The following is a 22,457-nucleotide window of genomic DNA, read 5'->3' as shown; positions in this document are numbered from 1 at the left end:
GTAATTCTTCACTTCTGCAGAGTCTTTTAGGCCACCTGTCTTTCGGCTTTTGATAAGCTGCAAGGAGATGATTGTGTTGTCCATGAAGCTGTGGCCGGCCATTCTTGTCCTGTGTGGCCAAAGAAACAAACTGTGTAGTTCTGAACCCTTCTTCTGAGGCAAAATCCACAAGTGGCAAGTTTCTGTTGATATGTTTTGTGGTGAAGTCTGCAGCTTTGGAAACTGCATTGGAGCCTAGTGTGGGGGCAAAGCTGCAAGTCCTTGAGTGCTGTCTTGTGTTGCTAAGAACCCCTTTAGAGATGGTTGTTTTTTCTCCTCAGAGCTGTTTTCCTCCTCCTGCCTCTTCTGTCCTGACACTCCCTGTTTAACCTATAAATTTCTGCCTGTCCTAGTGAGGTGGGACAATTCCATGTTTTAGGTGGTTTTTGCTGACTTTGGTCATACATGCATTACATGACACATGGCTTCCTTCATTGGCATCCCTAGGGGTGTGTCAATTAATTTGTTGATGGGGCCTTTTGAGGATCTCTGTCAGTGCCACTCAGAATTCTCAGCTGACAAAAGAGGGAGGAGAAACACCTTGGTCCTCTTCCATATCCTGAGGTGGCCATAGAGGCTCTCTGACCTGCAGCAGAGGATCAAATTGCACACATCCTTGTCTCCTGACTGAGCAGGATTTCTAACAAGAGTGTGGATGTCAGAGGGGCAGGAGTGGCAGTGCAGGCCTGAAAAGAACATGAACTCCAGCAGTGTCTATCCCAAGGGCTGAGCTCACCCAGGAAGCCCCTGCAGAGCCAGGATGGAGCTGTGGGACAGGGCTGGCTGTCGGTCACTAGGGAGAGACAAGCAGGACACAGCAGAAGGGGAAGGAGGCCCTTGAGAAATGCCCCACATTTCCTGTCAGCTGCCCAAGAGTCTGTTGGAGATTCAGGGCCAGATGGGCCCTGATTGCACTGCCAGGGTCACTTTGGACTCTGTGCTTCCCCACGGGCAGAGAACAAGGCAGGAGAGCAGCAGCACAGAGCTTTGGGAACGTGGGAGCCCATCAGTCTTTGAGTTTTGGCCCACAAATGTTGGATGAGAAGTTGAAGCCCATCTTCTCTTGCTTTCTCTGCAGATCCTTCTAGAGAAAGAGCAGGAGCAGATTGTTTTATCAGGACGGCCGTGCCAGCCTGAGGGAGAGCTGTTCCCAGCCCAAGAGCAGGAAGAGCAGCTGGGGCAGCAGGTGGAAGAGCCACTGGAGAATGGCCAGGTAAGCCTGACTCAGCAGGGGACAGAGTGAAGGGCAGGAAGAGGGGCATAAAACGCAGCTCTTGGGACTGAGCAGGCCACGAGTGCCAGAGGCCCTGAAAGCAAAGAGCCTCTGCAGAGATCAGCAGCGGGACAGGAGGTTACAGTGGAAGCAGAGGTGGGTAGGGAAGCAGAAAGAAGTGACTGAATGAGTGTGATTTTGAGGCTGAAACTGAGGAAGAAGCTGAGCCTGATGGCAGCTCCCAGGCACTTGCTCTCCATTTGTGTGTACAGAACATCGAGGCAGAGCCCCAAGCAGAGCTGCCCGAAGCTCCGAGGGCCATCATGGCAGTGAAGAGGAGGCCTGAGGAGGACAGGAGAAACATCCAGGAGGAGATGAATCTCCATGGGCAGAGAGGAAATCAAGGAAATCAGGTGAGTGACAGAGTGGCAGACACTCCACTCATGGACATTCCTCTCTGTCATTCTTCACAGGCCTCTGATGAGGAGCTTCTGGCAGAGCTGCAGGAAGCTGAGGCTAGGATCAGGGCAAGGGAGAACAGGCTGGAGGAAGAAAGGAAGATCATCGAAGAGAAATTCCATCTCCTCGCTCAGCAGCAAGAGGCTCTAGAAAATCGAGTGAGTGAAAGAGCGATAGGCACAGCAGTCACTGCAGTCTGGTGCTTTCTGCCCTTCTTGCCTTTCCTCTGCAGAGCAGCAGGGGGCTGGGCTGATGCCTCTCAGTGCCATCCTGCTGTAGTGTCTATCCCAGCTGCTTGGAAGGACATTTCCTGCTGTGCTCAATCTCAGCTGCTGCCCTGGACAGTGGCACCAGTCATTTGCCCCTTTTGCCAGCACTCATCTCAAGGGATTCCTGCTGGCCTGCTCCTGCTCTCCTTGTTTCTTCAGGGCTTTTTGCAAGTGAACACAGTCCCCCAGACAGATTTGGAATACAAGCTGCAAGTTGTCTGTATCCCTTGGTGAATCTGCTGCTGTGCTGCTCTTTCCCTTTGCTCACAGTCAATGAGCCTTGTCACACAGGGACAAGCTGTGGTCTCTGACTGCTTTGTTCTCTTTGACTTGAGGTGGACGTGTTGATATCTCACCTGGCAGCCTGCGAAGGCTTCCAGCAAATGCCGGCTGATGAGGAGCCCCAAGGTCGGCGGGAGGCACAGGTACTGTCCCAAGCACAAGTGCTGCAGGCTGAGCACCTTCTGAAGATGGTGCAGGAAAAGAGGACTGAGGGGGAGGAGCTCCAACATTAGAACAAGGAGCTGCAAATGTGTCTGCAGCCCTTGGAGGGGGAAAGGGATCCTTGGGAGGAAGTGGAATGGTCATTGTTGCAGTCATCCTTGAGAAAATCCAGGAAAATGGAATATGAAACTGGCCATCAACTTGATTAAAACCAACCGTGGGTTTTGACCATTTGGTTCCAGAAGTGGGCATCCAAAAAATCCAGTTGATGAGCTTTGCATGTGGCTAACAGCAACTTCCTAAGGGCTTGCATTTGAAAAGAGAACTCGGGGTAATCTCTGCCAGCCAGCTTTCTGACACAAACTCCTTTCTTCTCGCAGATCTACACAGGCTCTTCCATTCAATCTGCTGCAGCAGCAGCAGCATCAGCAGCATCTAAAGGAGCCTTTGTTCCCCAAGCTGAGCAGTGGAGCCAGGGCAGTTTGTCCATGTCCAGCAGTGACACATCTGCTGCTCAGCTCCAGGAGAGCCTGGGAGACTTCGTGGAGCAACTGAGTACGTCTGGTGTATTTCTTGTCTGAGGGACAGTGTATTGTGTGCACGTGCCAGCAGAGCTGTAGCAAATGATCCTCCTCACTTTGGTGTCCCAGAGACATTTAGGACTCCCCACAGGAACTGCTGTGCTCTGAGGCAGCGAGAGAGCGCTCTGGCTGTTCCTGCTGCCTCTGAGGGCAGCTTGGACTGGCTCGGCTTTGCCTGGCATTCCCTTGCCACTAAAGGCAGAAGCAGGAATTGTTCTTGGATCAGCAGAAGGCTGTGGCCCAGCAAATGATCTATGCAAGTCCTGTGTGCTAGTGGCCAAACTGAACAGAATAATTGATTCCTAAATTCTCCTTAGACTCGAGACTTCCCACCACTCGTCAGAACCAAAAGACTTCAGAGATATTGATTGGATTTGGGGTTTTGTCTTTTTGTTGTGGTTCTGTTTTTAGTTTTCAGTTTCTATACTTTTTGGTTTCAGATTTGGGGTTTTTTGGTAGAGTTTGTTTTTTCTCCATCCTGAAAGAGCTGTTCTGCCCCAGGTGTCTTACTGGTGTCATTTTTAGGACTGTATTTATTGCCTCTACTACATCTACAAGGTTTTTATGAGAATGCTGTATTTTTGTCAGTGAGGACTCCTTTGAAAGAACATCAGGTGACAGCAGAAACAGAGCAAGAGATGTTTTCATTGGGCCCACACTGAAGAAACAGATATTTGTATAACAATCTGTAATTAATATCCTAGTTTTATTTTTATAAAGATGTGTCCAAGAGACACATCCACGTGTTGTGATCAGATAAAACAGCACTGCAGGCATTTCTCAGGAGCGAGCCTGCAGCCCCTGTGCTGTGTATTCCTCAGATCCATGGCACTTTTTCATCCCTGATTCCCAGCCATTCCCATGACTCTTAGAATCCTACCTATTGGCCCAAGCCCTGCTCAGATCAGTCTCTGGGAAAACACATCAAGCCCTTTGTGATTCTGCAGCACAACCCATTTAATCTGCTTCTTGCCCATAACAGCTGCCAGTGCTGTGCTCTCAGAAAAGACCTGGTGGGGCTGAGAAAAGATCCCAGCTGATTTGGTGTCTACCTTCACCTGCTGGCACACAAAAGGGCCTTGATCTGCACCTGGGTGTGTCTGATCTCCAAGGCAATGCTGTTGTGTCCTGAACGGGGGCCACAGCTTGTCAGGGGCTCAGGCTGGCTGTGTCTTCTTGCCATTGCTTGTCAGTGCTCATGCTTGGCCTTTGCCAGCCTTGTGCTGTGCCCTGCTGTGCTCTCTGCGCTTCATTTCCTTCCAAGGACTGGACAAAATCAGTCTCTCTGCTGCCCATTTGTACTGCACAACTGCCTGTCTTGTTGCTGCTGTGCTTGCTGCCCAGCTGACCACAGAGGGTTCAGAGCCCCAGACAGCGGGGCTGCCTTTGGCATCTCCTGCAAGTTGGGATCTCTGCCTGAAAGTCAGCATCTTGCATTTTGTTTCCCTCAGGGAGAATGGTGAACAAGGAAAATCCCGTCACAAAATACATCGAACTGGAAAGTCTTGGCAGCGGGTGAGTCCAACCACAGTCACTTCTACACAGCCACGGGCCAGGTGTTTCCCTGGGGGAATATCCATCAAGTGAGAAGTCAGACAAGTTGTCCACATGTTTAGACAGCGGGCTTAGTCTGCCCCATCTCTCAGTACTGGCCAGAATTTGTCAAGTGTGCTCAGAAGGCATTGTCAAAGACATCTCCATGCTGCCAAGGTCTTGCCTGCAGCAAGGAACAGAACCTGGGAAATCTGCTTGTCTCTCAAGTGTGGGACAGCTCAGGGTTCATTTCCTTCACATTTTTGGATGTCTCCAAATCATCTGGCCACACTAATGAAAGGAGAAGAATCTTGCTTGCCTGAAAGCACAACCTACCCCCAATGAGAGCTGTCAGATAACAGTTCTCAGGAACATTTCTCTCCAAGAGTTTGCTAAAGGAAATACTCCGTGCTCAGGATTAGAATTGCACAGTTTAGAAGCTGATAGCCGAGATGAAGGAATAAGCTGCCTTTTGGAGCTGAGGCAGTAAAGCCCAAGGCTTCAGGAACAGGCCCAGTGCCCAGGCACTTGAGGGGAAAATGCATCATCTGCCTTCTGGCACACCCCTCCTGCAACCTGCAGCTTTTAGGCATTTACAGCAGAGCTCTCCTGTCTGGACTGGCTTTCAGTGCAAGATCTAAATGGCTTCTCCTTTCTTTGCTGCTGTTTTGTTTCTAGGGGTTTTGGAGAGGTTTCCAGAGCACTTGACATTGCAACAGGAGGAGAGGTAAATGGCAACAGCCCCTGCAGCCTCTGCTGCTCTCCAGGCCTTTCCCCACTGCTGACAGCTGTGGCTGGAGCTTTGAGTAGAGCTGTGCTGAAAAGGCACAAGAAGCACAGACTGGAGCCAGCCTGCAAATTGCACTTGGAACAGGCTTTGTGGACAAGGCAAATCGCCAGTGGCCACATGTCCTGTAACTGACCCCCAAGGGAGCAGAGAAATGGGCTGTTGCAATGTCACTTCCTAATTACTCCAGTGATGAGGTCTAATCACAAGGCACTTGGGCACAGCTTGGCTGTGCCATTCCAAAATCACTTGCTCCATGTGTGTTGTGGTCTCATGCTACCAATTTTCTCAAATTACTCCTTTTCAATGTCATTTGAGGTGGCCATAAAGAAAATAAATGTGCAAGGAGTGAGTAGGAAGATACTAACCATGAATGAAATCAGGATCATGGAGAGTAATAGGAGTCCCAGGATCGTGAATTACTTAGCCAGGTGAGTGGTCACGGTCCTATCCCTTGAATGTTTCTTTACATACTACAAGCATGAGAGCTTAAAAACCCACTTTGGTCAGTGGCAGGAAATAGAGCTGTTAATGATTATTTCTCTACTTATCTCCAATGGATGGGAAGAGACTGCATTTTGTCTGCATGAATCCACCCTGGCAAATGCAGACTGAACATTGTTCAAAAACCTGCATCAGCCCTATCTCAAGAATTCAATACCTTCTAAGTTCATTGCCTCCACAGTTCTTTGGGATTGAATTTTTCAAGTTTCTTAAATGCTGATGAACCATCCAAGAGAGGATTGCCCTTGCATTGTTGCCCCTCTTTTCCATTGCTGTGCATGCCAGGAAGACTAGGTGCTTATTTCCAGAAATGCCATGCGTGACAGGTTTTTTATCTGGGCTCTTCCTAAACTGCCTTTCTCCTTGAGACAGCACAGACTGCAAACACTGCACAGCCTAGAGGCAATGTCTATTCCTTTTCTTCTGCCCTTGTCTCCAAGGGACCCAGAAACAAGACTCAAGTAAAAAACCAACCTAGGCGTGCATGTTCACCTGCATGGCCTTGTTTCCTTTTTTCAGCTACCTTGTGCATGAGGAACTCTGGCTGGTGATGGAGTACATGGACGGAGGCACTCTGAGAGATCTCATCGATGAGATTCAAATGTCTGAAGGAGAGATTGCAGCTGTCAGTCGGGAGGTCAGGGATCCCATCTGTGCTTCCAAGGCCTTGAGCTGCATTGTCTGGGAAACAGGGGCTCAGAACGGGAGGGATTTCATGGGCCACGCTTGGTTTCTGTGCTGCTGCTAGGCTATGGGCAAGCAAGAGCATCTCAAGGGAACTGTCTGCCAGTGCCCCTACACTCACTGGACTCACTTCCTGTCCTCTTAACCCCTGCTCTTGTATTCTAGCTCTGTCTCTTGCATTGGCATTTGCACTTCTCCACCTTGCCTAGCTAAACTTTTGCCTGTCTGCACTACATTCCTTGTCTCTAAAGCAAAGGTGTGCTGGCAGGATTTGAAACAAACAGGAAAGAAAAAAAGAGACTAATTTCTTTTAGTCCTCAGCTGAAAAGCATAGTAGTGCAGCCCAAATGCTGTTTGCTTCTGAGCACATGCACTGCAGCTGCAGTCACCCTGGCTGCTTTGCAGGGGACAGTCTACAACAGCAGTTGCTGGTGCTCTTTCAAAAGCTGACATGCCTTTCCTGAGAAAGGTGCTGCTCTGCTCCTGTTGGAGCAGCAGGCTCTTGCTCTCAATGGCACTGTGTTCTGCCATTCCTCCCCATTCCCCTGCAAAGGGAACCTTCCACAGCTGTTTCCTTGCTTGTGCGATGAACTCACAGCACTACTTTTTGCCCCCCTGGTTCTCTTTTCTCTCTCAGTGCCTGCAAGGACTGGATTTTCTTCACTCCAACCACGTGATCCATCGAGATGTCAAGAGCAACAACATCCTTCTCAGAACCGACGGCTCTGTCAAGCTGGGTCAGTGTATTCTTGCTCAGCTTCAGCCTTCCAGGAATGGGGGGTGTGGGGCTGCTTTCAGTGACTGCCAGCTCCCCAAAAATGCTGCTGCTGGCAGTGCAGGGGTCCCCCCTGCTGTGGGCTGAAGGCACAGTTGCAGGGTGCACACAGCTATGACAAGGAACCACAAGCAGCCAAGAGTGCTATTGCTCTGTGTGTGTCTGTGTGTGTTCCTTCCAGAGGGAGGGAGCTGCAATCTAAACCTTCAGGGGAACAAAAGGCACTGCTGGAGGAAGTGTAAGAAATGGGGGGATGTTTGAAGTAGCCAATTCATATTGCCTTGGCCAAAGCCCCAAGGAAACAGAGCAGGGAGTGTTGTCCAGGAAATTCAACTGCACATTCTCCAACTTCCACTGGGGAATTCTCTGGCTTGGTTTCCTAATTGAGAGTATTAAAATTAAAAGAGTATTTTGCTTTCTCCTCAGCTGATTTTGGCCTTTCTGCTCAGCTCACCCCTGAGCAAAATCAGCGGTGCTCGGTGACCGGGACTCCTTGGTGGATGGCACCTGAAGTGGTGAAGCGTCAACCATATGGCCCCAAAGTGGACGTGTGGTCTTTTGGAATTGTGGCAATTGAAATGGCCGAACAAAAAACTCCTTATGACAGTTTTACTGCTCGATCGGTAAGGAGCAAATACTCTCTGATCCCGCTGTCTTTCTCACCTGTCCCGTGTTCTCTGCTCACTGCACAAAATCCCATGGCCATCTGCTGGAAGTACTTCCACCAAGGCCCCTTCTACAAATGGCCCTGCAGCACATCAGCATCTGCTGGAGCTTTGGTTGCAGCACTGGGGGAACTCAAGCCTTACCTCGCCCAAACCATCTCCATTCTCAGGCAGCATTTTGCTTTGCCTTAGAAGTCGTTCCAGCTCTTTTGGCTGTGTAGATGGCCCCAAGAATAGGAAACAAGCATCTCAGAACTGCTGTTATCTTTCCAGAAATGAAGCAAAGAAACTCAAACCAAACCAAGTTTCTAAAACAGTGCTTTTGAGAGAAGAAGTGCAGCCCCATTCTTCTCACAGGGAAACTTGCCTGAAACCTGGAGATGAGGCTGTAAAGCCAGAGTCTCTTCTGCTTCTTGTGCAGTGCTGCTGAGACACTCAGTGACCACCTTCTTTCCTAACCCAAGCTACTTTCTCCATATCACCAAGCTGGAGCCTGGTGACAGGGAGAGCCTGCCAAAACCTCCTGTTTGTTTCCTGGCACTTTCTGGGATGGGCACAGCGTTAATGCATTGACTTGAGAATCCAACGAGCACAGGCTTACCACAGGGATGACACTTCTGATTTCACCATGAATATTTTCCTTTTGCCACATAAGGGAACCTGAAATTTTCAGAGTGCTGAGAGACAGAGCTGCAGGTGGCTCCTGTGTGCCCAAACAGGCATTTTCAACCCAATACATTTGTGGAGGCATCTTAATGTGTCTGTGTTGAAAATGAGATTCCAAAGGTTTGTTTCCTTCCCTGAGGAACACCTGCTGCATTTCCTTTCTTTTCTTCCAATTACCATCATTTTCAAGAACAGGACAAAAAGCCTGATGAGTTTTGTTTTATGGCAGCTGTGCTTAAGGGACCAACAAGCACTGCAGAGATTCTTTTCATGTAAGAAACCTTGGAATAGTACAGTTAGTTAGAATAGCAAAATCCCTCTTCCAAAAAGGCTGCCAAGCTGCTGGGAATCCTCCGAGAAGGAAACATGTATTTGCTGATGTAGTTGCCACTAACTAGATCAGGCAATGAAATCAGCTGCCAAGGCAAGATCTGCTGGATGTTGGCAAAGCTGTGGCTTTGGGGCTTGGGTTTTTTCATGATACAGGAAAGTTGTCATCTAAATGCTACAGGAAAGTCATCTCTGCCTCTCTACCAGGGCAAAAACTGCCACTGCAGAGTGGAGCTGGAACAATGGGCTCTGGGAGAGCAGTTCCAGATGGGAAAGAAGCAGGTGGAGCCTTGTGTTTCCTTTTTCTCCAGGCTAAATTCCACATAGCCACAGAAGGGAGCCCACAGCTGCGGCAGCCCGAGCAATTCTCGCCTTTGCTGCGTGACTTCCTGAGCTGCTGCCTGCAGAAAGGCGAGGCGCAGCGCTGGTCTGCCAAGGAGCTGCTGCAGGTAAAATGCCAAAAGGGCTGCAGGTGAAACAGTGTCCCAGGGATGGGCTCCTCCTCCACTGAAATCCAAGGCATCAGATGAGCCCCCATGCTCCTCACTTCCAACCTTGGTGCTGTTCAGCTGACAGTGGGGAGCAATCCTAGACTGGGCTGGGCTGGCAGGGAGTGCTGGGTTTTAGCGCTGGCTAAAATCACCAGGGCACTTACTCATTTCTTGCTGGGAGCTATGGATTAGGAGAAGGGCAAAACAGGCTTCAAACTTCAAAGGAATAACAAATTTTATTAGCAGGCCCACAAGAATAAGAAAGGTCTCATCTGTGCAGTGAAAGGGTTCAATCTCACCCAGGTCATGGCAGTCACGGTGTTGGATTTCAGGCTGTGCTGGGCCCCTCTCTCTGCCCGGGAGCCACTGGGAGGGGAGGCTCGGCCTGGAGCCGTCGCTGCACGCCGGGGAGAGGGTTTAGTGTGGGCAAGATGTCAGCAGCCGTGGCCTGGCCCAGCCTGGGGCCGGGGTCCTGCAGCCTCCATCCCCCGCCCGGGAGCCGCTGGGCTCTGGCCCGGCCTCCCCCAGGAGCACAGGCCGTGGGCGAGCAGGGCCGGCCTCACCAGAGCTCCGTTACCTTCGGGCTCCGGAAGCAAAGAGGGCCAGTGCCCGGGATGGTGGTTTTCAAAATGTGCATCATCACAGAGGCACATCTCATTTCTAAATGGTGCAAAATGTTGTCAGTTCTCAGAACTAGCCAGCCATTGGCCTGTCTCAGGCACAGAGGAAGCTCCCAGCAGCTTCTCTCAAAGAAATCACTTCCGTGCGGGGTTTCTTACTTCTTTCCCTAAATGTCAATTCATCTCAAACTAACACACAGGGACATGGAAAGGTCATTTAGACTGTGTCCTGCAATGAGCAGGGACATCTTTCAAGAGATCAGGATACTCACACCTCAGATATTTCCAGGGATGGGCCACCTACCAGCTCTTGGGGCAACCTGTGCCACTCTTGCCCCATGCTCCTGACCTACTCTGACTCAATCCCCATTTCATTTAAAAAGTATTCCCCTGCCTTTAAAGCTCTTAGATTGGAAAATCATGCTTTCTTGTTGTTTTCTTTTCCTTTCTGCAGCATCAATTTATAACATCGGCCATGCCTGGGTCCAGCCTGGCACCTCTCATCCTTGCAGTGAAGAAGTGGAAGGAGGAGGCAGGAATGCAACAATCAATTTATAAACTGTCTTCTCCATGGCCAACTTAGAGTAGGATTATAGAGTAGGATTGCAGAGTAGGATTGTACAGTAGGATTATAGAGTAGGATTGTAGTGCAGGATGGTAGTGTAGGTTTGTAGTGTAGGATTGTAGAGTAGGATTTTAAATAAAATTTCTAAAATCTCAACTCCTTTGGAACATTTCTCTCCTTCTTGACCCTGTGAGAAAGCTCAACATTTCCTCCTGAATTGTCAGTTTTTTCTTAGAGGTGGAAAGTGACATTGATGGCTTCTTTTGTACGGTTTCAAAGTGGGGAAGGCTCCTCTTCATTCATCCTCTCCAGACCACAATGCCTTTGGAATATGGCCAACTGGCCAAGTTTTGCCCAGCTCTGGCATTTCTATTTGAGGCAGAAACAGCAATGGAATTTGCAGGAAAAACCAAAGGAGGAGCAGTGCAATGCAAACATCCTGTGCAGATGCAGGCTGTGCAGATGTGACTCGAGAGTATTTGGGCTCCTGCCACTTGGATTTGTATCCCTAAGAGAAATCTCTTTGGCTGGAAGAGAGTCTGGCTGAAGAGAGAAAGCAGAAAGAGCAGTGAGGGTGCTGTGCAAGGTCTCCTGTGGTGCAGAGCTGTCAGCGACTGTGAGGTGAGAGCGGGCCCGGCCGTGGCCAGGCTGGAGCCCCAGCAGAGCCCTGGCAGAGCCCGGAGAAGCCTGAGCCTCGGCACAGGCAGGCTGGAAGGAGGCCCTTGGAGCTGCAAGAGGCAGCAGCCTGGCCCTGGCTGCCTCTTGCTGGCCCCAGGCAAATCCTCCGCTCTCAGAGCCAAGCTGGCAGCTGGCTGCTCCTGAGGGGAAGCGGCGCCGTGCTGGGCACAGCACACACTGGTGCCATGGGCTGTCTGGAGTCTGCACAGGACGAGAGAAAGGCAAAGAGCAGCCCAGGGCTGCTGCCCTGCCTGACCATTGCTGCTCTTCTGCCGCCTGCCCTGGAACTCCTGGCAATGGTCAGCAGTGTGTGCAGCACTCTGGGCACAGGGGGAGAGAGCCGGGCTGCTCCGCAGGCTCCAGCACAGGGCAGTGTCCTTCAGGCACGGCATTTCTGCCAGGGGAACCGAGGCCAGCGTGAGGCACTGACAGCAAGTCAGGGCACATCTGCACCAGCCACTGCCTCACACAGCTCTGGGACCAAGCGCCTGCAATCCTGGAGCTCTGCACTGAGCCACAGCAAAGGTGTGAAATGCAGAGGGCTTTGCAGAAATATTCAGGGGCACCAGGCCAGCCTGCTTGGTGCTCTCTGGGGCACAGCAAGCACTGTGCAATGCAGCTCGGAGCTGCTGGCAGAGAGGGACTATGGGCATGTGCCTGAGGCTTGTTCTTGAGTAGTGATTTGGGAGGGAGCAATTTGTATTTTCTTCATTAATTTCTGCATGGACGACACAATGTGGCATCACGCAGCAAGAGCACTTAGGAAACTTTTTTACTCTAAGTTTGTGTTGAATTCCAAAAAAAGGAAGGAGAGGTGTTGGGAAGAACAACATGTTGAAGTGTAACAAATAGGGCTTGTGAATTCCGTTACTTTTAACAATTTTCTGGGATTGAAAGTCAACAAATCAGCTTTCCCCAAGGAATTCCCATTGTTGATCTGTATCTGAATGGATGTTCCTGCTCCTGTGTTCATCCAGGTGTCCACAGGGAGCCAGGAAGATGTGGAGCCTCCCAGCCAGGTGTCTTCCCAACACGCATCACCAGGACCACGGATCACCAGGGTTCTGCCCAACGGGGGTCACTGGGGATCATCCAATGCCCATCCTCCCATGGGGGATGGAGCTGGAGCAGCGCACAAAGCTCTTCCCACACTTGGGGCACTCACAGGGCTTCCCTTAATGGTGACTCCGTTGGTGTTGGGTCAAGTTAGATCTCTGTGAGAAGCTCTTCGCACACTGGGGACACTCATAGGGCCTCTCCCCAGTGTGGATGCGCCGGTGGGCAGTGAGGATGGTGTTGCGGTTGAAGCTCTTCCCGCAGTCGGGGCAGCGGAAGGGCCTCTCGTCTGTGTGAATCCGCTCATGTCTGATGAGAGTGGAACTGCGCTGAAACCTCTTCCCACACTCCGGACACTCGTAGGGCTTCTCCCCGGTGTGAACGAGCTGGTGTGTCCTCAGGGTGTCACTCCACCCAAAGCTCTTCCCACAATCCAAGCAGGTGTAGGGTCGTTCCCCTGTGTGGCTCCTCTGGTGCTTCCTAAGGCTGGAGCGGTCATTGAAGCTCTTCCCACATTTTCCACACTTGTAGGGCTTTTCCCCAGTGTGAATCACTTGGTGCCGCATGAGGCTGGAGCTCTGGCTGAAGCTCTTCCCACATTCCCCACACTCGCAGGTCTTTTCCCCAGTGTGAATCACCTGGTGCCGGATCAGGTAGGAACTCTTTTTGAAGCCCTTCCCACATTCCAAGCACTTGTAGGGCTTCTCCCCTCCGTGAGGCTTCACCCCAAGCTCCGAGCTCTGGCTGGATCTCTGGCCACCTTCCTGGCACAGGGGGGATCTTTCCTCTTCACAGCTCCTTGGGCTGGGTTTGCAGCCCCTCCTCGTGTGGGATCTCTGGGGCTTTTCCTTCTCCTCCATCTGGCCTCGGTTTGGGAATGAAAAATCCTGGTCTGGGGAAAAAACAAGAGAAGAGTGTCTTGGGGTGGGGATTCTTTCTTGCCCAAGTTCATCTCAGGAAGTCATTGGGCATCTTGTGTCTGGAAGAACCTCCAGGACACCAAGATTCAGCACAAATATCCTCCAAACATCAAGACGTTACTATGGAGTTAAATGTTTCTGAAAATGCTTATTAAAATCATGTAGAGGTAGGCCACAAGAATGCTTGGTATTGGGGATGATCTAGCAAGCTGAAATGTTTACGGTAACGGGAACTGGTACTTGGGGTCTCCAAGATACCCACCCAGAGATAAGATTCGTACATGTTCATACAAGGATGAGCTAACTCTCATGAAGCAATATAGATAAAGTTAATGAAGCAATATTAATGAAGCAATATTGATAAGGTTGTTATAGTGATTACTGCTACAGCTGAAATTGTAGAAATATGTGCACTTTGGACAAAGACGATGGAGATAGATTTGGGTTGCTGATACCCCTAGTGCCCACGCACTTCAATAAAGCACCTGCATATAATCAGTCTGTGATTATGTGTGTTCATGAACGCTAACATTTTGGTGACCCAGATGGGACGCTGTGAGTGCTGCTGAGCGAGCTCACGACCCGATCATGCTCCAGCCGGCACCGAGGGATTCTCGGGAAGCCCATCCAGCTGCGACCATCTGCGCCGCTCACAACGTCCCTCTGAGAGAGGTGAGGTGCTTTTCGGTCTGCTCTGGTGCCTGCCGATAAGACGCAGCCAAAGCTTCGCACGGTTGGGCTGGAGGAATTCCTGGTATTGCCCAGGCGCCGCCTGTCAGACAAGTGCGAAAGCGTTGCAGGTTGGGCAGCAGTGGTGTGTGGTGTATTGTAACTGTAACATGGAGAAGCTTAAAGGGATTTGAGGTGGCAATGCCCCTGTACCACCTACTTCTCCTTTGGGGTGCTTATTAGCACATTGCAAACAGGGAAACTTTGGGCAAGATTTACATAAAGTTGATTGATTATTGTAATACATGGTGGCCAGGATATGACCTGGACAGTGGGGAAAAGTGGCTGAGAAATGTATCTTTGCAGTAGAACACCATTTTACAGTTGATGTTGTTCTGTAAGCCCGAGGGAAAGTGGGATGAAGTTTCGTACGTTGATTTGTTTTTCTATTTGTGAGACAAGCCAGAATGGCAGGCTGAGTGTGCATTGATGGCAGTTAAGGCACGTGTGAGTGATAAATGTGAAGTCGGTGTAAAAGAAAAAGTTGTTTAGAGCACCTGGCATTAAAAGAAAGTTTGTGTTGGGGGAAAGAGATGGATGTTGATTTACAAGTGGATTCAGCAGAACCAAAAGAACACAATTTTGTTTTGTCTGCCCCCACTTCACCCAATCCTATTTCACCTAACCCTATCTCGCCTAATCCCACTTCACCTTGCCCTCTTTATCCTCCTCTACCGCCTTCACCTGATCCTTCTTCTCCAGGAGATGATCCAAATCTAACCGTGATACAAGGAAATGTGAAAAATGCTGGGGAGGAAGACAGCAGTAGCAGGGGTGATGATAATAAATCAGCGACACCGGTATCCCATCGGACTCGGTCACAGCTCGCTCCGGTTCTGGGTAGAACGGGAAAAGATTTGGGCAGACAAAGGCGGACTGTGATTGCCCCCTTGAGACAAGGAGTAGCAGTAGAAGGGCCGGTGTTTGTAGAAGTTCCTTTTTCACCCGCAGACTTGATAATTTGGAAACAATCAGCTGGAACTTAGAGAGAAAACCCTGATAAAGTAGCAGGGGTGGTAAAAATGATTATGAAAACTCAGACCCAGTTTGGGATGATATACAAGTAATAGTGGATAATTAAATGGACTCTACTGAGAAAGAGATGGTGCTTAGAGCAGCCAAGGAGAAGATGAGAGAAGATCTCAGAACTGGGGTGCTGACGACGACTTTAGATGAGAACTTTCTAACCGAGGATGCAGGGTGGGATCCCAATGCCTTTGGGGACATGCGGAGCCTGAAGAGATATCAAGAGTGGCTCCAGACAGGGGTTGGGAATGCTGTACCTACGGCTATGAATTGGTCTAAATTGTATGAGATAAGACAAGAAAAGAAAGAATCCCCTGCTGCATTTTTGGAAAGGCTTAAGGAGGCAGCAAGAAAGTATACAGATCTTCAACTAGAAACAGAACAGCGAATGTTCAGCTTGTGTTCATTTTTCTTGGGCAGTCGCAGGATGATATTAGGAGAAAACTGCAGAAGTCAGAAGGAGAAGATACAAGGAATTTGAATCAATTACTTGAAGTGGCTTGGAAAGTATACAGTAACAGGGAAAAGGAAGCTAGTAAAAAGCAGCAGCAAAATCTTTTGGCAGTGATCCAAGGAAGAGAGAATCCAGGTTTCAGAGGATGCGGCAGAGGTGGTCGTGGACTGGGGAGGGGCGGACTTGGCAGAGGACGAGGGGGATGGGTTTTGCCAAGATTGTGGTTAAATCAATGTGCTTCTTGTAGACAAGAGGGGCACTGGAAAAATGAATGTCCAAATCGGTTTAACCAGGGCAAGCAGTTCAAGCAGAATCAAGATGCTTCCAAATTAATGGTGGTGGGGGAGTACAACAGCTGACTAGAATCAGAACAAAAACCAATACAAGAACCTTTAGTAACTATACAATTGGGAGATAAAGAAGTAAAATTTCTGGTGGATACAGGGGCTACATAGTCTGTGCTAAATGATCTAAAAGGGCAAGCTGGAGACAAAACAGCAACAATAGTTGGAGCCACAGGGAAGGAGAAGAATCGACCATTCCTGCAACCCCTGGATTTGTGTTTTGGAAACAAAGTGTTAACACATGAATTTTTAGATATGCCTGAGTGTCCAATTCCACTTTGAGGATGAGATTTATTAGCAAAACTTGATGCAGTGATAACTTTTGAAAACGGGGAGCTTTCAATGAAAATACCTGAATCAAAGACAGGACAAATCTTAATGATAAAAGAAAAACCAGACCCTGCTATCCCTCGGGAAGTAGAGGATGCAGTAATTCCCTCTCTATGGGAAACAGACATACCAGGAAAATCTAAGTTGGCACAACCAGGACATGTAGAATGAAAAGAAGGAGCAAAAGCTGTCCAGGTTAAACAGTATCCCATAAAGCCAGAAGCACGGCAAGGAATAGTAAAGATTATTGATAAATTTTTGAAGTACCAAATTTTAGAAGAATGTGAATCAGAATTGAATACACCAATACTTCCAGTGAAGAAACCAAATGGTGAGTACAGACTAGTACAGGATTTGAGAGCAATAAATGGAATATCTAAAGATATTTACCCAGTGGTAGCTAATCCCTACACATTGTTGACATCTGTGAAAGAGAAATAGAAATGCTTTACTGTAATTGATTCAAAAGATGACTTTTTCTGCATACCACTTGACAAAGAAAGTAGGAAACAGTCTGCCTTTGAATGGGAAAATCCAGACAATGGAAGGAAAACTCAGCTCACCTGAACACGACTCCCACAAGGATACAAGAACAGTCCAACCCTATTTGGAAGCCAGCTGGCGAAGGAGCTGGAGATTTGGAACGAGAATGGGCAAGTACCAAGAGAACAATACCTGCTGTTACAGTATGTTGGTGATATACTGACAGCTACAGAAGAGAAAACAACCTGCATAAAGGTAACAATTGAAATTTTAAATCAACTAGGAATGGGAGGATATAAGGTGTCTAAAGAAAAGGCACAAATTGCCCAGCAGACTGTGATTTACCTGGAATATGAAATCTCACAAGGGCAATGTAAATTGGGTACTAATCGTATTCAAGCTATTCGTGCTATTTCAGAACCCCAGAACCTGCATGAGCTGTGAGTTTTCCTTGGGACGACAGAGTGGTGCAGCCTATGGATCATGGACTATGGACTAATTGCAAAACCCCTGTATGAAGCCCAGAAGACACAACCGCTTACCTGGGGCAGACCACAGAAGGAGGCCTTCCTCAAACTGAAGGAGGCATTGACAACAGCTCCAGTGTTAGGATTGCCTGATTTGTCCAAAGATTTTCAGCTGTTTGTGCATGAAAGATCACACCCAGCACTGGGAGTGCTGACCCAACATTTGGGAAGCTGGAAAAGGCTGGTAGGCTGCTTTTCCAAACAACTTGACAACGTGAGTGCTGGATGGCCTTCATGCCTGCGGCAGTTGCAGTCACTGTGATGCTGATCCAAGAAGCCAGGAAACTCACGATGGGCAGACACATAGATGTCTATGTGCCACACATGGTGACCACTGTTTTAGAACAAAAGGGGAGCCATTGGCTATCTCCAAGCAGGATGATGAAATTCCAGGCAATCCTAACCGAGCACGATGATTTCACATTAAAGACAGCTAAACCTTTTGAATCCAGCTTTGTTCCTTACCAGCAAACACATCTGCCCAACGAGCAGAATTGGTTGGTTTAACCAGGGCATTAGAGATGAGTGAAGGGAACAAAGTAAATATCTGGACTGATTCAAAACATGCTTTTGGAGTGGTGCATGTACACGGGGCACTGGGGAAAGAAAGAGGACTGCTGTCTCCTCAAGGCACACACATCAAGATGCAGTCCTGCAATTAATAAAAGCAGTACAAAAGCCTGACCAAGTAGCAATCATGCACTGTAAAGCTCACCAATCAGGAAGCTCCAAAATTCATGAGGGAAATCGGAAAGCAGACTGGACAGCCCGACAAGCTGCTCGAGAAGTGCAAACTGCAATGGCATTGATACCTTTAAAAACTAATGTATCTCAATTCAATTTACCCCCAGAACCAAAATATTCAATAGAGGATGAGAAATTGGGATGCTCACAGAATGCACAGAAGAATTCAGAAGGGTGGTATGTGAGTACACAGGGACAAGTAGTGGTACCCCCCTTGAGAATGAGAGAACTTCTACAAATTAAACATAACAAATGTCATTGGGGTGCAGAGGCATTGGTGAAATTGTTAAAACAAAATTTAATTTCAGTATGGATGTTAACAATGGCAAAATCAGTAATGTCAAAATGTGAAATTTGCTTAAAGAACAATCCAGTGGCTAGATGACAGGCACAATTAGGGAAAATTTGGGTAGGAGTAGAACCAGGAGATTATTGGCAAGTAGATTTTGTAGAATTAGCAAGAACTTGAGGATACAAATATCTATTGGTAGGGCTTGACACATTTTCAGGATGGCCAGAAGCTCTTCCCTGTCACACAAATCAAGCAAAGGAGACAGTCAAGTGGTTACTGCAAGAAATCATTCCAAGATTTGGGGTGCCTCTAGGAATATCATCAGATAGGGACCCACATTTCACAGCCACAGTAGTGAGGGAGCTGAGTAGGTTACTGGGAATAGCTTGGCATCTCCATACACCATGGAGACCCCAATCCAGTGGACAGGTAGAGAGGATGAATCAGACATTGAAGAGGCAAATCAGCAAAAGATGCCAAGAGGCTAAATTGCAGTAGCCACAAGCTTTACCAATAGCACTGCTGAGGATTCGGATAAAGCCCAGAAGCGGGATGTCAGTCAGTCCTTATGAGATATTGGATGGGAAACCATATGAATGCCCTGAACCTAATCCAAATGTACATGTTACAGGGAAGCAAGAGGTGTAGAATTATGTTCTGTCTCTTGGAAAAGCTCGAGCTCGACTTCGGAGCACCCTTGTGTGGAACAGGCCGCTGACTCTTGAGAATCCAGTTCATGACATCCCCCCGGGAGATGAAGTGTACGGTAAAAGCTGGAAGGAAGAACCATTAAAAGAAAGGTGGAATGGACCCTATCAGGTACTGTTAACTACCTTGACAGCAGTCAAAGGAGCTGGACTGGATCCCTGCATACATTACACCAGAGTGAAGAAGGTTTCCCCTGCACTGTGGACTGCACAAACTGTAGGGCCAACAAAGCTGCAGATAAAGCGGGTTTGATTGTTTCAAATGTCTAGGTTGCTAGTGACTGTAATGGTGATTATTTCATGGCCTTTAGTGCCATCAGTAGGAATCAATGTTACCTTGGGATGTGAAATGCAAAAGGATCAGCTGACAACTCTGCATTTGAGAATGAAGAGGGATGTGGGGGTGCAGCCAGAAATACAAGTGATAAAAGTCTCTCATACTATTCAGGCAGAAAATGGGATGATTGGATTAATTCAAGATTTAGCCAACATGCAAAACACCAGCAAAATAACTGCCTGTCTGCCAATACCAAAGGCAGCAGGAGACCAAATAAATTGGGGAATTATAACATTAAAATTAGCTGAAATACAAAAGAATAAAAATGAAAATGTGAGCTTTGTACTGCATATAGATTACGAGTACCCAAATAAGACAGTGTTTGAAAATGCTGTGAAGCCAAAGTATTCATCTATATGGGATTTCCATGAAAATGGAGGAAAGTATGAACCAAAACTAGGCTGGTATGGGGGATTAGGGAATTATGGATGGTATTATGAAAAGATAGCAAAGGTCATTAAAGAAAAGATTCCAGTATCAAAGTGGAAATGTGAAGAACAGGAAGGAAAAGATCAGGCTGAAGCTTGGGACAGTTCATGGTCAATGAGTGGGCTTCAGAAATTCCAATCTATGGCAGATAGCTCTTGGTGCATTAAGTGGGAAGGCTCTGAAAGTGAAACAGATCCAGGGGTATGGAACACTGCAACCAGTAGTAGAATGGAGGCAGACAAAGTGAATTGGTGGGTATGGAACAAAACTTAGGACTGTACTTCTGATGATGAAGAAATAAAACAAATGCCACCACTAGTGGTAGCTCTGCAAATTGGATGTGCCTGCAGAGGAATCAAACATAAACAAGGTGAAATAAATGACAAGATAGGACAAGCGATCCAGAAGGTAATATGTAGCACAAGTACAATTCAGAGTCCAGGCCAATTTGGATGGGCAGCAAGCGATGGCACCTGGACAACACATCTGCCTGTAGGTAAAAAAGTAAAAGAGATTACTTTAGGCCTCCCCACCTTATGCCCAATTTGGAAAATGTCCCCATTTAAGGGAGAGCATGAACTTCTGCAAATAAGGACGAGACGTTCAGGAAAACAAAGCTGAAGATGAAGAAAGACAGCAGGAACCCTCCAGTAGTGTAAAATTTGAGTGGGCTCTGGAATCCTTGTTTGGTCCAATAGCAAATTATGATAATAGAAAGATGTTGTACAAACTTACAGGCCAGGTAGAAAGATTGGCAAGAGTTACCAAAGAGGGATTTAGAGAGCTAAATGTACAATTACAAGCCACAACTAAAATGACCCTGTAAAACAGATTGGCTTTAGATATGTTATTGTTGAAAGAACACGGAGTGTGCGGGTACCTAAAAGGACAAATTGATCACTGCTGCATCCACAGCCCAAATGGAACTGCATATGTAGAACACAACATTAATCAGTTAAAACACATAGAACATGAAGCACAGAAAGAGAGGGAAGATCTGACCACAAGTTGGGTAGATAAAAGTTTTGAAGGGTTAGGATGGAATGTGAGCTCATGGATCAAATCTATTCTTGAGAGTCTGATAATCCTACTAATTGTGTTCTTTGTAATCTAGTTAATCTGTGCAGTTCTGAAAGGAGAGATAAAGAAAAGAGTATCCTGGAACCAGAAGATAATAAAGACACTGACACGGGACAGAGATCCACATCCACATTTGTCATCTCCAAGTCCTCCAGAGTGCAGCAACGCTTACGACAACTGTGGATTCAAAGACGAACATCAAGTATAAACTCAGAAAAAGGACTGTATATAGTGAAAGCATTACACTTATTATAGTAAAGTGAAATATTTTCAAAGAGGGGAAATATGTTACTATGGCGTTAAATGTTTCTGAAAATGTTTCTTAAAATCATGTAGAGGTAGGCCACATGAATGCTGGGTATTAGGGATGATCTAGCAAGCTGAAATGTTTACAGTAACGGGAACTGGTACTTGGGGTCTCCAAGATACCCACCCAGAGATAAGATTTGGACATGTTCATACAAGGATGAGCTAACTCTCATGAAGCAATATAGATAAAGTTAATGAAAATTTAGTAATGAAGCAATATCGATAAGGTTGTTACAGTGATTACTGCTACAGCTGAAATTGTAGAAATATGTGCACTTTGGACAAAGATAATGGAGCTAGATTTGGGTTGCTGATACCCCCAGTTCCCCAACGCTTCAATAAAGTACCTGCATACAATCAGTCTGTGATTATGTGTGTTCCTGAACGCTAACAAAGACAGATCAAAAACTTCCAAAACACAAAAAATCTGATATCCCCTCAAAATAGAAAGATGCAGCCCCCACAAAAAAACAAAACTCCAACATTTAGCCCAATAAAGCTCAGAAAACACCAAGATTCAGCCCCGTGAAAATCGTGCATCTCCCTGCCCCGGCACTCGCTGCATGGGGGGTGAGGGGGGCAATGAGGCCGGGCCGGAGCAGGGGGTGCCTGAGAGAGGCCCCGAGCCCGGCAGAAGCCCCTGCACAGCCATGCAAGTGGCTCCTGGCCGCACTCGGGGATCCCCCTGGCCATCCCCGCTGAAGCAGCCTGCTCCTGAGGGACTCTGGCCCCTGCGAGGGACCCCAGGCTGCAGCAGGACAAGGATTCCTGGCCCTCAGGGGGAGGCAGTGACATGACCTGACTGTGACTCCCATCCCTGTGCCTCTGGGCGGGGAGGGGACGGAGAGGGGCACAAAGTTAAGCCCGGGAAGGAGGGACAGCTGGGGGGAAGATGCATTTCCGTAAGAATTACTTCTCTTCTCGTTTTCTTGTTCTGATACGTTTGGCAATAAATTCAATTAATTTTCCCAAGTCAGGTGTGCTGTGCCCGTGACCAAGGATTGAACTGTCCCCAACCTCATCCCGACCCCCGAGCCTTTCCTTGAGTGTTCTGCTCCCCGCCCGGGACAGGAAGGAGAGTCACAGAGTTTTGGCCTCTTTCCGCCATGCCCTGCTCCATCCCGGACTCACCCCCAGCTCGCAGCGCCCTCAGCTCCCGGGCACCCCGAGCTCCCGACGCTTCAGCGCAGCGGCGCTTCCTTGGCCTCCTGCCCGGGCCGGGCCCAGCGCCGGGGCCGCTCCTCAGCCCAGGGGTCCGAGAAATGGCGGAGCTCAGCCCAAGGGAGGCGACTCCGCGCCGTGTGCAGAGCCCGCCGCTGGCTGCGATTGGCTGCTGCTGCCGTCACTCGTGGCTCTGGCGCGCGCTGATTGGGCAGAGCGGGGACAA

The 22,457-nt window shown here is 48.3% G+C and overlaps 2 protein-coding genes across 3 annotated transcripts in view; one reads left to right on the top strand and one right to left on the bottom strand.

The window, feature by feature from the left end:
* Positions 1-22,457, top strand: part of LOC147645999 (serine/threonine-protein kinase PAK 3-like) — a 134,568-nt gene that overhangs the window by 3,221 nt on the left and 108,890 nt on the right. Inside the window, exons 4-15 of one of the 2 annotated variants that reach the window (XR_015282023.1) lie at positions 1,118-1,252; positions 1,525-1,869; positions 2,316-2,405; positions 2,805-2,979; positions 4,457-4,520; positions 5,217-5,265; positions 5,644-5,756; positions 6,349-6,466; positions 7,151-7,250; positions 7,715-7,911; positions 9,261-9,398; positions 10,515-10,704. Coding sequence is in view for 1 of the 2 variants with exons in the window: in XM_086874020.1 (XP_086730146.1) it covers positions 1,118-1,252; positions 1,525-1,869; positions 2,316-2,405; positions 2,805-2,979; positions 4,457-4,520; positions 5,217-5,265; positions 5,644-5,756; positions 6,349-6,466; positions 7,151-7,250; positions 7,715-7,911; positions 9,261-9,398; positions 10,515-10,643 (1,653 nt within the window). In the remaining variant the exon portion in view is untranslated. Of the gene's footprint in view, positions 1-1,117; positions 1,253-1,524; positions 1,870-2,315; positions 2,406-2,804; positions 2,980-4,456; positions 4,521-5,216; positions 5,266-5,643; positions 5,757-6,348; positions 6,467-7,150; positions 7,251-7,714; positions 7,912-9,260; positions 9,399-10,514; positions 10,782-22,457 lie in introns of those variants that run through there. The other variant, XM_086874020.1, reaches the window with a different exon arrangement.
* On the bottom strand, positions 9,658-22,365 carry LOC147646004 (uncharacterized). The gene is made up of 2 exons (XM_086874026.1): positions 22,202-22,365; positions 9,658-13,251 (listed from the first exon to the last, which is right to left on the bottom strand). The coding sequence occupies exon 2, from the start codon at positions 13,217-13,219 to the stop codon at positions 12,479-12,481; it is 741 nt and encodes a 246-aa protein (XP_086730152.1). The 5' UTR covers positions 13,220-13,251; positions 22,202-22,365; the 3' UTR covers positions 9,658-12,478.

The sequence above is a fragment of the Cyanistes caeruleus genome, unplaced genomic scaffold, assembly GCF_971803275.1.
Source record: "Cyanistes caeruleus unplaced genomic scaffold, bCyaCae1.hap1.1 HAP1_SCAFFOLD_135, whole genome shotgun sequence".
Taxonomy (NCBI): Eukaryota; Metazoa; Chordata; class Aves; order Passeriformes; family Paridae; genus Cyanistes; species Cyanistes caeruleus.
The sequence above is the reverse complement of the archived record's forward strand: the minus strand, read 5'-3'. Positions and strand labels throughout refer to the sequence as shown.

Bases quoted from the DNA above. Each gene is read 5' to 3' on its own strand.
- LOC147646004 (XM_086874026.1), bottom strand. From the start codon at position 13,219: ATGGAGGAGAAGGAAAAGCCCCAGAGATCCCACACGAGGAGGGGCTGC.